The sequence below is a fragment of the Pundamilia nyererei genome, unplaced genomic scaffold, assembly GCF_000239375.1.
Source record: "Pundamilia nyererei isolate P.nyererei 1_Seehausen unplaced genomic scaffold, PunNye1.0 scaffold00257, whole genome shotgun sequence".
Lineage (NCBI taxonomy): Eukaryota > Metazoa > Chordata > Actinopteri > Cichliformes > Cichlidae > Pundamilia > Pundamilia nyererei.
In genome coordinates this window covers 598258-610566 of record NW_005187658.1, presented here as the reverse complement: position 1 = coordinate 610566, position 12309 = coordinate 598258, and the positions used below count along the sequence as shown (strand labels likewise).

The following is a 12309-nucleotide window of genomic DNA, read 5'->3' as shown; positions in this document are numbered from 1 at the left end:
TGTGTGTGTGTGTTTACATTTTGTGTGACATAAATTATTTCAAAGGATCAAAATACCCGAGTTCCCATCAGGGGAGCAGAGGTCTAATCAGAGAGACCCAGAGCTCTTTCTCCCTGGCTGCATCCTCCCGCTCGATGGAACCTCTCTTGTAATCTCTAGCTGTAATCATTTGTGAGATGTATTTAAAGGTAAATAATAAGAATAGGTGCATACTGGCTCATCACAGACCAAAGCCCAGCTTATGAAAAGTATAGATAAAGTTATTAATCCCTAAATTTCTTCATTTTAATTATCTGGGTATGTTTTGTCTTGTCCTCAGGTTGTGAGTGTAACAACCACGCACAGCGCTGCCGGTTTGACTGGGCGCTGTATGAGGCCAGCGGACAGAGGAGTGGAGGCGTGTGTGAAAATTGTATGCACCACACCACAGGGCCAAAGTGTGACCAGTGCGCTCCAGGATACCAGCCAAACCCCCGCAGTCGAATGGATCGTCCTGATGCCTGCATACGTAAGTGAAATCCCTCCTAACATTTCTGTGTACCACGTTTCTGACTGCAGGTCACACTGAACGTTTGTGGATAAACCGTGTTGATGTCTTTGGCGCCAGGCTGTATCTGCAGTGCCGAGGGGACAGTGAACGGCGGCCGGTGTGATGACAGCACAGGATCCTGTCAATGCAAAGTGAATGTAGAGGGTCCCCGCTGTGACCGCTGCAAGCCAGGATACTACGGTCTGAGCTCCTCCCACCCTCTGGGCTGCACTAGTGAGTCACCTAACACCTACACGTTGAAGCTTAGCTTGGTACTGCACCTCAGTAAACATGGAACTCTTTTCTCTTATTGTTATACTTTTACTGAAACTAATTAAAAGCCTGTAAACTTTCACTGATGTTCATTTAGTACTTTATATCAATACTGTAATGCAGATGTTAATATTAGTATCATTTCATTTAATGTTTGAAGCATGCAGATCTCCATCAGACTCTGCTCTTTTCTAGAGTGTTCCTGTTCTCCACACGGCTCCCTTTCAGACGTCTGTGATCCGTCGACTGGCCAGTGTCTCTGTCGTCCCCACTTCCACGGCATTACCTGCAACGTGTGTGTGAAAGGCTACTGGAAGCTAAACATGTCAGAAACCTGCAAACCCTGCGGCTGTGATGCCACCAAGTCAACCACTGATTCCTGTGATCAGGTAGGACGCAAAGGCCTTCGGTGAGATCCATCAGCTGCTGTAATGCTGTAGCCTAAGACATAAAATGTGTGTCTCCAGCTCTTTCCATCCAGACCAGTCAAAAGTGTTTGTTTTTAAAGCATTTACAATATAGTTATTAATTGAATTAAAGATTCATTAAATGGTAAGTGGCCTGTATTTGTACAGTGCTTTACTCAGTCCGTAAGGACCCCAAAGTGCTTTACACTACATCCAGTCATCCACCCATTCACACACTGGTGATGGCAGCTACATGTAGCCACAGCTGGGGCGCACTGACGGAGGCGAAAGGTAAATCTATTAATGACCCTGAAATGTCGTCTACAACTGTTTGTTTATGTAGCTAAAAACCGAATTTTCCCAGTCCTGGATGACCGAGAGCCCACAAAGACTAACAATATTATGGTTATCTTCACTCCTGAAAATTACAGTTGAAAAGTTGTTTACACCTGGTGTGACTTAGAAAGTACTGGTGTTGGTATGAGATGTGATTGTAGCGAGGATGCAAATATTCTGTCTTTGTATCATCATCACAGATTATATCGATTTGTCTTCTCTGGAAAATAATGACATGATCTTGTTCTTGTTCAGCTGACTGGGCAGTGTCAGTGCAGATCAGGCTTTGGAGGCCGAACGTGTACAGAATGCCCTGATAACACATATGGAGACCCTCTGAAAGGCTGCCAGCGTAAGTCCACCACTCGTTCGGGAGTTTTCTTTCAGTTCAGTATCATTGATATAGTGCCAGATCACAACGAGGGTAATGGTAAAAGATTGTAAACTCTGCTGCTTCCCAGCATGGATTAGAGATCATTTATGATTCGCTGTTGGATTTCAAAGTGTGTTCACTTACAAAGATGTGCACAGCCCGTCATTTTTATGGTAGTTGTTGACTTTCAATGATTTCTTTGAACTGTTCTTTTTCCAAGATGAAATGATTGCACATCTTTAATAGCTTTAAAAAATAAGTTCGTTCTCAGATCCATGTATGGTCAAAATGATACAAACAGGCTGATAGACTCGTATCTGTTAATATGTGGTGCTGACCGTGTTTTAACTTGACAAGGCAGGACTTTGCTTAGTGATCATGAACTGACCAAGAACAAGAGGAAGGTGTCAGGACTTCATTGAAGACATAATAAGGAGAGTTATAGATCTGCACAACTTAGGGAGGTCTGCTGGACTTATTGCGAAACGACTGCAGATTACATGAGGGGAAATTAGGATGTTCAGTAATAATCCAGGAACCACCAAGCCTCAAGCCTGCTGCGAACTGGAAGCTGCTGGTACATCACTGTCCACAGCAAAGCCACTGAAGCTCTCACTGAAGATGGACTCAAGTTTAACTGGCATTCGTAGCTGCCCACATGAGTCCGGCCAAATGCCTTCTGGAGATACGTTTTTTTGGTCAAATGAGACAAAGATTGAGCTTGTGACTGGTGACAATGACATATGTTTGGAGGGGTGAGACGCTCAAACCAAAGAACACTGAACCAACTGTAATCATACTCTGGGGCTGCTTCACTGCATTGTTAGATTGTACAAAGTAGATAAAAGTCTAAAAGTTATTCAAATTCACCTCAAATCAATAGAATGGTTGAATCTTGGACACGACTTGGTGTTACAGCAGGACAATGAAACACAATCAATCCACCCGAGAAAAAAGTTCAAAGAAATCATTAAAAGCCCAAATTTAAAAAGAATGTGATGTAAGCCCTCTGAGCATGGCTGAATGTCTGCAACCTTTCCATTTTGAAAAATGCTTCGTAACTGATCTGTATGACCATCCTCTGTCTTAGCCTGTGACTGTGATGCCAATGGAACCCTCCCAGGAGTTTGTGACAAGCAGTCGGGAGTCTGTTTGTGCCGACCGGGCGTCTCTGGAGCTCGCTGCGACTCCTGCAGTCGTGACCGCTGCGACTCCTTCCCTGACTGCGAGATGTGTCCCTCCTGCTTCTTCAGCCTAAACGCTCAGCGAAAGAATGTCAGCTTGGTCCTGTTGGAACTTGCTTCCAGATTATCGTCTCAGTCCGGAGGCGGCGCTGACTTTGGGCCCCGCATCAGTTACCTGGAGGCCACTTTGAAAGTCATCCAGAACTCCATGTCCTCCTCACCCATCACTGATACACGTGATGCTCTTTCTAAGCTGAAGGAGCTCAGGTGGGAAACTGCTGACGAACTTAATTCTAGGTTTCACAAATACGAATCACCCTTAAATTCAATCACCTTACACTGTTTTTTCATTGATAATATCATCTCCAGGTACCAGGTTGATAATGACCTTTCACCCCTGACAAAAACTCCTGGTCTGGACTCTGAGCTGGACAAACTGCAGGACCTGCTGGAAAACTTCATGCTGGTGTACAATGCCAAGAAAGATGCCACAAAGAACTCTATCAGTCCCAACACAGGTCAGAAAAGACTAAGCATTCGCTGCAATTCTACAGATGTGACTGATGACTATTTTTGTATCACAACAGCATGAAATCCACTCATGTAGACTTTTCCTGTCTTTGCAGGGGCATTTAACACCATCAGCTACGCCTACGACAACTCGACAGACGCCACCAAAAAAGTTGAGACCGGGAAAAATACCATAAAGGAATCAACTGGTGTCCGAGAAAAAACTGAGGACATTCAGAGCAAAGTTCAGCCGGCCAACACCAGAGATCTGGATAAACTGAACAACAGCATGGCCTCCCAACCCAACCTTACTCCTGTTGCCAAACAAGTAACTAGTAAACTTCTTGATCTACTGTTTAGCTGACTTGCAGCATATGAGTAAAACTGAAAGATCATCATCTTAAATAAGCATCCATATGCATATGTGTCATATTTCTCAGTGTGAGCATAGTCCAGGCCATTAATCATAATCTTTCTTGTTTGTCCTGAGATGGAGTGAAAGTTCATTTTCTGTCATTCACACTAGTAACCGTCATTGCCCTCCACCTCTAACTCTGTTTTTCAGGTGTGTGGCAGTGTTCACTCCGAGTCCTGCACACCTCTCCAGTGTGCAATTGAAGATTTGTGCACACCAGGGGCAGACGCACCCTGTGAAAAGGGGGGAAAGTGTGTGGGCGCTCTGCCTCTGAGCAAGAAGGCAGACGCTGATGCCAATGATGTGAGGGAAGGACTCAACAAACTCTCTGGGAGGATCACCGATGCTGCAGAGAAGGTAGACACTTATAGCTACATACAAATAATGTTTGTTATTCACACAAGTCATTCTTAATCCGTTTACACATCTCAAGTAGTTATTCAATGTCAATGTGTGCACAGCTGCAGAAAACACAGGAGATAACCAATCAGGTGAGGCAGTCTACAGAGAAGCTGTCCAGTAAGCTGCAGCAGGCCAGAGATAAACTCGAAGACGACCTAAATGAGACACGCAGCGTTGTGAAAGAGCTCAAAGACTTCCTGTCAGGTACGACTGTTTTAGGATTGTAGCATGAGTGGAACCACTTTGAGATGGAGGGTGAAACTTCTTTGGGTGTAACTGATGCTGAGATCAGTCACCCTTTAAACACCACCACAGTGTAAACTCCAGCTCCAGTACTAAACTCTAGCTTTTCCTATTTTGGTGACCAGACCCATCCGCTAACCTGACCCATGTCCAGGAGGTGAGCGACTGGATCCTGAATGCCAAGCTGCCCCCCAGATTGGCAGGGCTTAAAGGGAAGCTGCAGGAGCTGAAGGATCTGACAGCCAACCTACCAGACAGCACAGCGGTGCTGAAGGAAGCTGAGCCACAGTTAGATGCAGCCAAGAAACTGCTACAGGATGCACAGGATGCCAGGTTGATGCTCGCACTTCACTGTCAAACTGTTGAATAAGATGCTCCGTTTTTTAAAGAATTATCATCTTTGCTCCCACCGTTTGTACAGACCAAGCTGGAGACCGAACACATGCTTGTACAGCCACGTGAATGTCCCTAATGCAGAACTAACAAAGTCTATGTCTTCATGAACATGAGCATTAGTGCCTTACATTTAATCAGGGATTCGTTTTTCCAGACTGGTTTAATCCAGTCCTTATTTTTTGTCGTTTTTACCCATCAGTCCTTCAAACTAATGGTTTCTGTGCTTGCAGGGACACAGCACTGGGAGTGAAGGCTGATGTTGATGGGCTGCTGGCAGGCTTCACCTCAGTGAGCCCTTCCCTTGCTGAGCTGGAACACAAATTGCAAGACAAAATGAATGTCCTAGAGACCTTGAATAACAACCTTACTAAGGTAGAAAGCGTAGATGAAACAATGGTCTATTTATTACAATAAAAACTGCTTATAGGCTGAGTTTGGATGGGTTTTCTTCATACAGGCCAAAGACCAGCTGGTGCCAGTAGAGAAGGCTCTGGACGATGTAGCAACACTGATAAAGCCAATGAAACCCCAGCTGGAACAGCTGAGAGACCTGCTGGAGGATGGAGGTCAGCAGGCTGAAGATGCACGGGAAAATGCAGAAAAGGCTGATAAAGAAGCAGCTGCTGGAAATCAGGTAAAAGATCTGCTGTAGCTGCTTTAGACTGACAGACGAGCACTGACTTTAATAAGGAAGAGAGAAGAAGAACCCAGTGTAAGCTTCTATTTGCATTTATCAGTCATCTGTAAACGTGAATATAAATGAATGTAATGAGTGTGCGCACACTTGAAAGCTCATAGTGTGTTTTTGCAGTGCAGACTGGTTCTGGGCTTTGTGGGTCGTTGTTCTCCATGCTGCTGAATAAAGTCGTGGATATCTTCGGTAACAGATTGTCGCTAACATTTAATGAAAATGCTTTCTTCTCAGTATTTGTTTATATTTTTAAAGTTACAAATTTAAATAAAAGTGAAGAATTCACATTTCAGGTAGGCCAGATTAAACTGTAGCTAGGTTTATTTAGCTCCTATTTACACTACACTGCCAAAGTATTTCCTCACCCGTCCAGGTCATTGAATTCAGGTCTTCCAATTACTTCTACTTCTGTGTATATAATGAAGCATCACATATGCAGACTGCTTCTACCAACATTTCTGAAGGCATGGGTCGCTTTAAGAGGCTGAGTGAATTCCAGCGTGTTACTGGGATACGATGTCACCTGTGCAACCAGTCCAGATGTGAAATTTCCTCACTGCTAAATATTCCAAATGTTAGTGGTATTTAAAAAACGGAAGCGACTGACAGGAACTCAAGCATGAAGTGGTAGGCCATGTACAATCACAGAGTGAGCAGCAGAGGCTGAAGCACATAGGACTCCAAGCTTCATGTGACCGTGAGATTAGCTCATGAACAGTCCACAGGGAGTTGCACAGACTGGGTTTCTATGGCTGAGCAGCTGCAGCCTAGACTGACATCACCCAGCACAATGCAAAGCGTTGGATGCAGTGGTGTCAAGCGCAAGGCTACAAAGGCTCTAAAGCAGGGTTTGGTGACTGCCAGAGGAGTTCTGTGCCAAGTGTAAAGTTTGGGGGAATTATTGTGTAGCATTATCTTTCAGGAGTTGTGTTCTCCCCTTAATTCTAGTGGAAGGACTTCTTCCTGCTTCAGCGTGCCGATGCATTTCGGACTATTTTGTGAGAACACTTGGGAGATGGTCTGTGCACCAGAGCTCAAAGCAAGGTCCATGAACACAAGCATGAGTGAGTTTGGTGCAGAAAGAGGAAAACTCACACTATGAGTTTTCTTGTGCAAACTCAGTGTTTGACCTCACTAATGTGCTTCTGGAAGAATGGTCAACATTCCCATAAACACTCCTGAACCTTGTGGAAAGTCTTCCTATAAGACTTGAAGCAAAGGTTTGGCAACATCATATTAAACGCTGTGGATTAAGACTAAGAAGGCCACAACTGAGTGCCATATTATGTGTGTACTTGTAGAACCTGTTGACTCTGGAGAAGCACCTTGACCATCTTAAAGAGAAAGTTGTTCCCGGGACAGATGGTGAGACGGAGCCAGCGGGGGATCGACTGAACAAACTGCAGCAGGATGCAGGAGCTCTGGCTAACATAACCCAAAACATGCTGCAGGCTCTAGACGGTAATTTAACCAACATTTCCACTAAAAGAAAAAAATTCACTCAATGCATCCTCAGTTCATTGGGGAAAGTAGGACATTTAGTCATAAAGCATAAAGTGTTGATTGTGAGGTTAGTAAGAAAGTTTTCATATCAACAGTTCAGTTGAATTTTTACAGGTAACTTTGTTGTTGCGTGCTGCTACCATGAGCTAACCCCGCTGACTTGGTGGTCCAATATTATGCTTCTGTGGACATTCTGTGTGGCGCTCTGTAATGACTAAATATATCAGAAATCCAGTTGTACGGTCCTGACACAGACAGTGTGTGCCACTCCCTGTAATGCTCCTGGTGTTTGTTTTCTTCTAGGAAAAGCCGACTCCATCCAAAGACTGCAGGACGAGATAGTTCAGAAATCAACAAATCTTGAACAGCTCGATGTCGAGCTTAAAAGACTTCTGACACAACTCCGTAAAAAAGCTGACGATCTCAGTACCTGCCAGGGCTGAGCTCACATGTAGCAGTGCAGTTAGTATGTAACTGTAATATAACACTGTCTGAGGAATTACAACCATTTTATACATACTCTCTATTTTAAAGACTCAAAAGTAATTGGACAGTTGACTGACAGGCAGTTTCATGGCTGCACGCGACATGTTGCTCATTAAAAAGCTGAAAGATTTGATCCCAAATGATAAATTTATATTTAGTGGCTGTTCACAAGAACTAGGAGCTCCGAGATAAGTAAGTAGAGGCTGTCATTAAAAATCAAAATAAATCAGACAGACAGATTAGAAACAATAAAACTCAAATTTAAAATTTTGTGAGTTTACGTTTTAGACAATGTAATTCCTGCACAGGTGAATAACAGCATGACAGACTTTAATTATCTGAAATACCCTGTGGTGGTGTACAGACGCAGTATTCATAGGTATAAGTATGAATATGCAGTATAACAACTCTCACTGTACCTTCTACTGCTCGTCGTGCTTGGAGACCAAAGTTCCTTCAGCATGTACAGGTTACTCAGACCTGCGCTGTACCAGCTGCCTTTGAATGAGAAACATACGACAAGCTTTAATGAATTTCAGCTTCATGAACACCAAAGCTGATGTTTTTGGTCCTATTTGAATGAAACCTTACCTGTATTTGTGCCAGTCACATCTCTCGTGGTCTCTAGACTCATATTGCTGCCTGTATATTTATCACTAATCTGCAATCTGTTTCAACGTTTCATGTTCACAGCAACACTGCATTTTTCCAAAGTGGATAAAGGCTGAATGTTCCCTTCTTTACCGATTTGAATCTGTTGTTCATGCATAACAGACAGGAACACAACCGGTTTAGTGAGAAAATGGTTGTTTGCTTGTTTTAAATGGCTGTATTTAATTGTTTCTATAATTTAAAAAACTGCATTTCACTACATTTGTGGAATAAAATCTATTCTTTATATCAACTTGTGTCATTTTATGAGTTCAGTTTTTTTTAACAAGAGCAGTTGGGAAACATCAGGATAACGTGTACGACATGTACGTGTAACGTTGTAGTGACAGATAAAGGCTCATCATCATCAGTACTGCAGTATCAGTGAATTCAACTCAAAATGTAATTTAAGCTCATTAAAAAATGCCATCCAGCGTAACTGACAGTAGACAAAATCATTAATGCAAGTTTAAGACAATAACCTGGACACGTTTCGAATCAAATTGATAATAACAGAGCGATGCTGGACACAAGCAGCTGTGTTAGTGTGACGCCCTGCATATTTGAAGCATTGCTGAATCTGTAACATTGCCTTGATCTGCCTACATCATTTTTTAAATAGTTTATGTTGTTAAATGAGTTTTGTGTCACTGTGCACAGAGAAAAGCTCACCTGGTGTAGTGGTGATGTGTTATTCACCACTAGATGGAGACAACCTGGCACTGGTAGTTTCTCTACACACTACATTTCACACTGAAAAGCCTTGGTGGGAATTTTTGTTTACATAGTAAGCAAAAGAATACATGTCTTGAGGTCCTTCCAGTGTTTTCAAAATTGTGTTTTTCAGATACACGTCAAAATTTCACACAGACAAACACACACAGCAAAATCTCCAGTGTTAAATTAACACTGGAGAGTGTCTATAAGGGTCCACACCTCTGAGGGTTAAATACAACACTGTTGAGTGTTAAATTAACACTTTTGACAGTGTTATATGTTTAAAAGTAACTTAGTCAGTTTTGCAGACTAACACTGAGCAGTGCTGATCTTCTAACACTGGAAAATAACTCAAAATGTTAGAAATATTCCAGTGTTAGAAAACCAGCACTGCTCAGTGTTAGCCATTGTTAATCTGCAAAACTGACTAAGTTACTTTTAAACATATAACACTGTCAAAAGTGTTAATTTAACACTGGAGATTTTGCTGCGCACACACACAAAACAACAAAATGTGTCAAATTACACGTCTCATTCATTTTTTGAGAATTTCACCACTTTTAGTTTTCATTTAAAATAACTTTGTCAGGTCAGTGAATAGCTGCCACATAAGTACAAATCTAAATTATACATGTGTATTATAGAAAAAAGCACAAACCGTTGTGCTGTTGGTTCATAATAAATGGGTAGGGGTGCATAGTCAGTAAAAGCCACCAAGGCTCTGCAGAGCTCCAAACCTGCTCTGCCACAGACAGAAGCATCAAAAATGTGCGCTGGGAGCTTCATGGCATGGATTTCTACAGCCAAGCAAATCTATATGTGTGTGGCCAAGAACCTTAGTCCATGTAGGGCATCGTAGCACAGTTTACTTGTGTCAGCTAGTGGGAGGGCAGAGAGCGCAGCCTCTTCATTGTTTTATTGTAGAGTGACAGGAAGTGAGCTTCTAATCAGGCAGAAATATTGACAGAAGGAAATATTTTCAAATTAAAAAAAAATGTAAATTTTTTAAATTTCAAAGGAAATACATTGATGAAAATCAAAGAAGAGCAAATGTATGTGATGTTCCATTTTCCTGAGAGCTGATTGGCTGTGATGACTCCTTCAAGTACTACATGCTACTTTGTCCTGCTAGTTAAGCCTGCTGTCTGTTCTCAGGCCTCCTCCTGTTTCACTGCCATATATCCACCACCAGAGGGCTCCACTGACCTGCCTGCTGACATCACAGCACACCCCTGTGTCATGTGACCTGGCAGGAGTAGCAAAGCTGGACTCAGACCTGGCCCAGGCAAGTTCAAAGGCAGCTGTGGTAGAGAGAGCAGGGAGTATAGTAGAGCACTGGAAGGATGAGGTGGAAACAGGAAGCGTGTAGATTCAGTGGATTTGGCGTCCTCCATCTGTCTCCATGCTCTCTTTACTGGCCTTCTAAAAATCACTTCTAAAAACTTCTCCTGTAGCTGTGGAGCTGCTTTTGTTTAAATGTTTAGCATTTAGAATTCAACTTTACTGTCATTGCACATGTCTAAATACAGGCTAACAAAATACAGTTTGCATCTTATCAGTAAGTGCAATAAGAGCAAATATACAGATGTGCTACATATATGCAGATGTATCGGTGTAAACAGATCTACAGAGTGCTATGAATATATCTGCAGCAGTGGAAGCGTAGCTCTCTGAACAGCCTGTAACAGTGAACAGTGTAGGGTGACAGCTGTGGGGGAGGAGCTCTTCCTAAACCTGCTGGTTTTAGTCTGAAGGCTCCTGTAGCGCCTTCTGGGGGGGAGGAGCTCATTCTCGAGGAGTCCCCGAGAATGATGCGTGCTCGGCATAGACATCTCTTCTTGTGGACATCCTCAATGGCAGGAAGTGGAGTCCCTGTGATGCGTTGGGCAGCTTTCACCACACGCTGCAGTGCCTTGTGGCCAGCAACAGTTCCCATACCAGAGTGTGACACAGTTGGTCAGGATGCTCTCTATCACATAGTGGTAGAAGTTAACCAGTATGTCAGTAGACAGGTGGTTCTTCTTCAGTATCGTAAAGAAAAAAAGGCGCTGATGGGCCTTCTTGACCAGGCTGGAGGTGTCAGTTGACCAGGACAGATTCTCAGAGATGTGGGTCCCCAAGAACTTGAAGCTGGAGACCCGTTCAACAGCTGTGCCATTTATGTAGATGGGGACATGGGGGTCTCTGTTCTCCCTCCTGAAGTCCACAATGAGCTCTTTGGTTTTGCTGGTACTCAGGAGCAGGTTATTGTCAGCACCACACAGCTAGGTGCTTTACTCTTCCCTGTAGCAGACTCATCATTGTCTCTGATGAGACAGTCACCGCGGTGTCATCTGCAGACTGGATGATGGAGTTGGATCCAGACCGAGGTCTGCAGTCATAGAGGAACGGGCTCAGCACACAGCCCTGTGGAGTGCCAGTGTTGAGTGTGACGGTGGTAGAGCAGTTATGGCCTGACCTTACATGCCAGGGTCTGTTGGTCAGAAAGTCCACGATCCAGGTACCGATGGAGTTGCTGAGTCTAAGAGCCACAAGTTTGGTGATCAGCTTGGAGGGAATGACTGTACTGAATGCTGCGCTGAAGTCAACAAACAGCATTCTTACAGAAGTATTGCATAACTATCTGAGTGCACGTTGCAAGAAACTGCATTCCCAGATCACATCCAGTGTGTGCTGGAAAATTTGCAATGATTCTACAAAAATGTTCCACATGGTGGTTTTTTTTCTTCCTACTGGTGATGATCCAGTGGAGCTCCAGTCACTCCAGGCTCCCTTGTGGTGCCACAAAACAAACAAGCTCGTGCGTCCATGATGATCCTGCTGCTTCACTGCTGTATGAATTCATCTTTTCATCACGGTTCACTTTGGACAAGCAGGAAACAGAGGTGACGCTGACTTGTGGCTTTGACGTGACACACAACACAACACATGGCACAGTCCAAAAGAACTTCATCTGCATCCGGCAACAATATCAACATAACTCATTGGAATTCTCTTTATGATAATCTGGAACTGAGAACATTTCGATACACAGACCATAATGCTCTAGACTTAGAAAAGGATATAGACCCGGAAAATAATTTCTTCTACAACATCAGCTGTAACTGCTGCTACTTCACTGATGAACAGTTTAAGCACACCATCAGCACGGAAAATAAATTATCAATAATCCATTTTAATAGCAGAAGTCTGT

The 12309-nt window shown here is 43.3% G+C and overlaps 1 protein-coding gene across 1 annotated transcript in view; it reads left to right on the top strand.

The window, feature by feature from the left end:
* lamb3 (laminin subunit beta 3) overlaps positions 1-8652 on the top strand; it is an 18944-nt gene extending 10292 nt beyond the window's left edge. Inside the window, exons 9-22 of the mRNA XM_005749887.1 lie at positions 320-508; positions 608-763; positions 998-1191; positions 1801-1897; positions 3009-3369; positions 3472-3620; positions 3729-3940; positions 4178-4384; positions 4489-4633; positions 4798-5005; positions 5299-5440; positions 5526-5702; positions 7061-7220; positions 7566-8652. Coding sequence (XP_005749944.1) covers positions 320-508; positions 608-763; positions 998-1191; positions 1801-1897; positions 3009-3369; positions 3472-3620; positions 3729-3940; positions 4178-4384; positions 4489-4633; positions 4798-5005; positions 5299-5440; positions 5526-5702; positions 7061-7220; positions 7566-7705 — 2537 coding nt within the window. The 3' untranslated portion in view covers positions 7706-8652. The remainder of the gene's footprint in view (positions 1-319; positions 509-607; positions 764-997; positions 1192-1800; positions 1898-3008; positions 3370-3471; positions 3621-3728; positions 3941-4177; positions 4385-4488; positions 4634-4797; positions 5006-5298; positions 5441-5525; positions 5703-7060; positions 7221-7565) is intronic.
* Positions 8653-12309: the final 3657 nt, after the last annotated feature.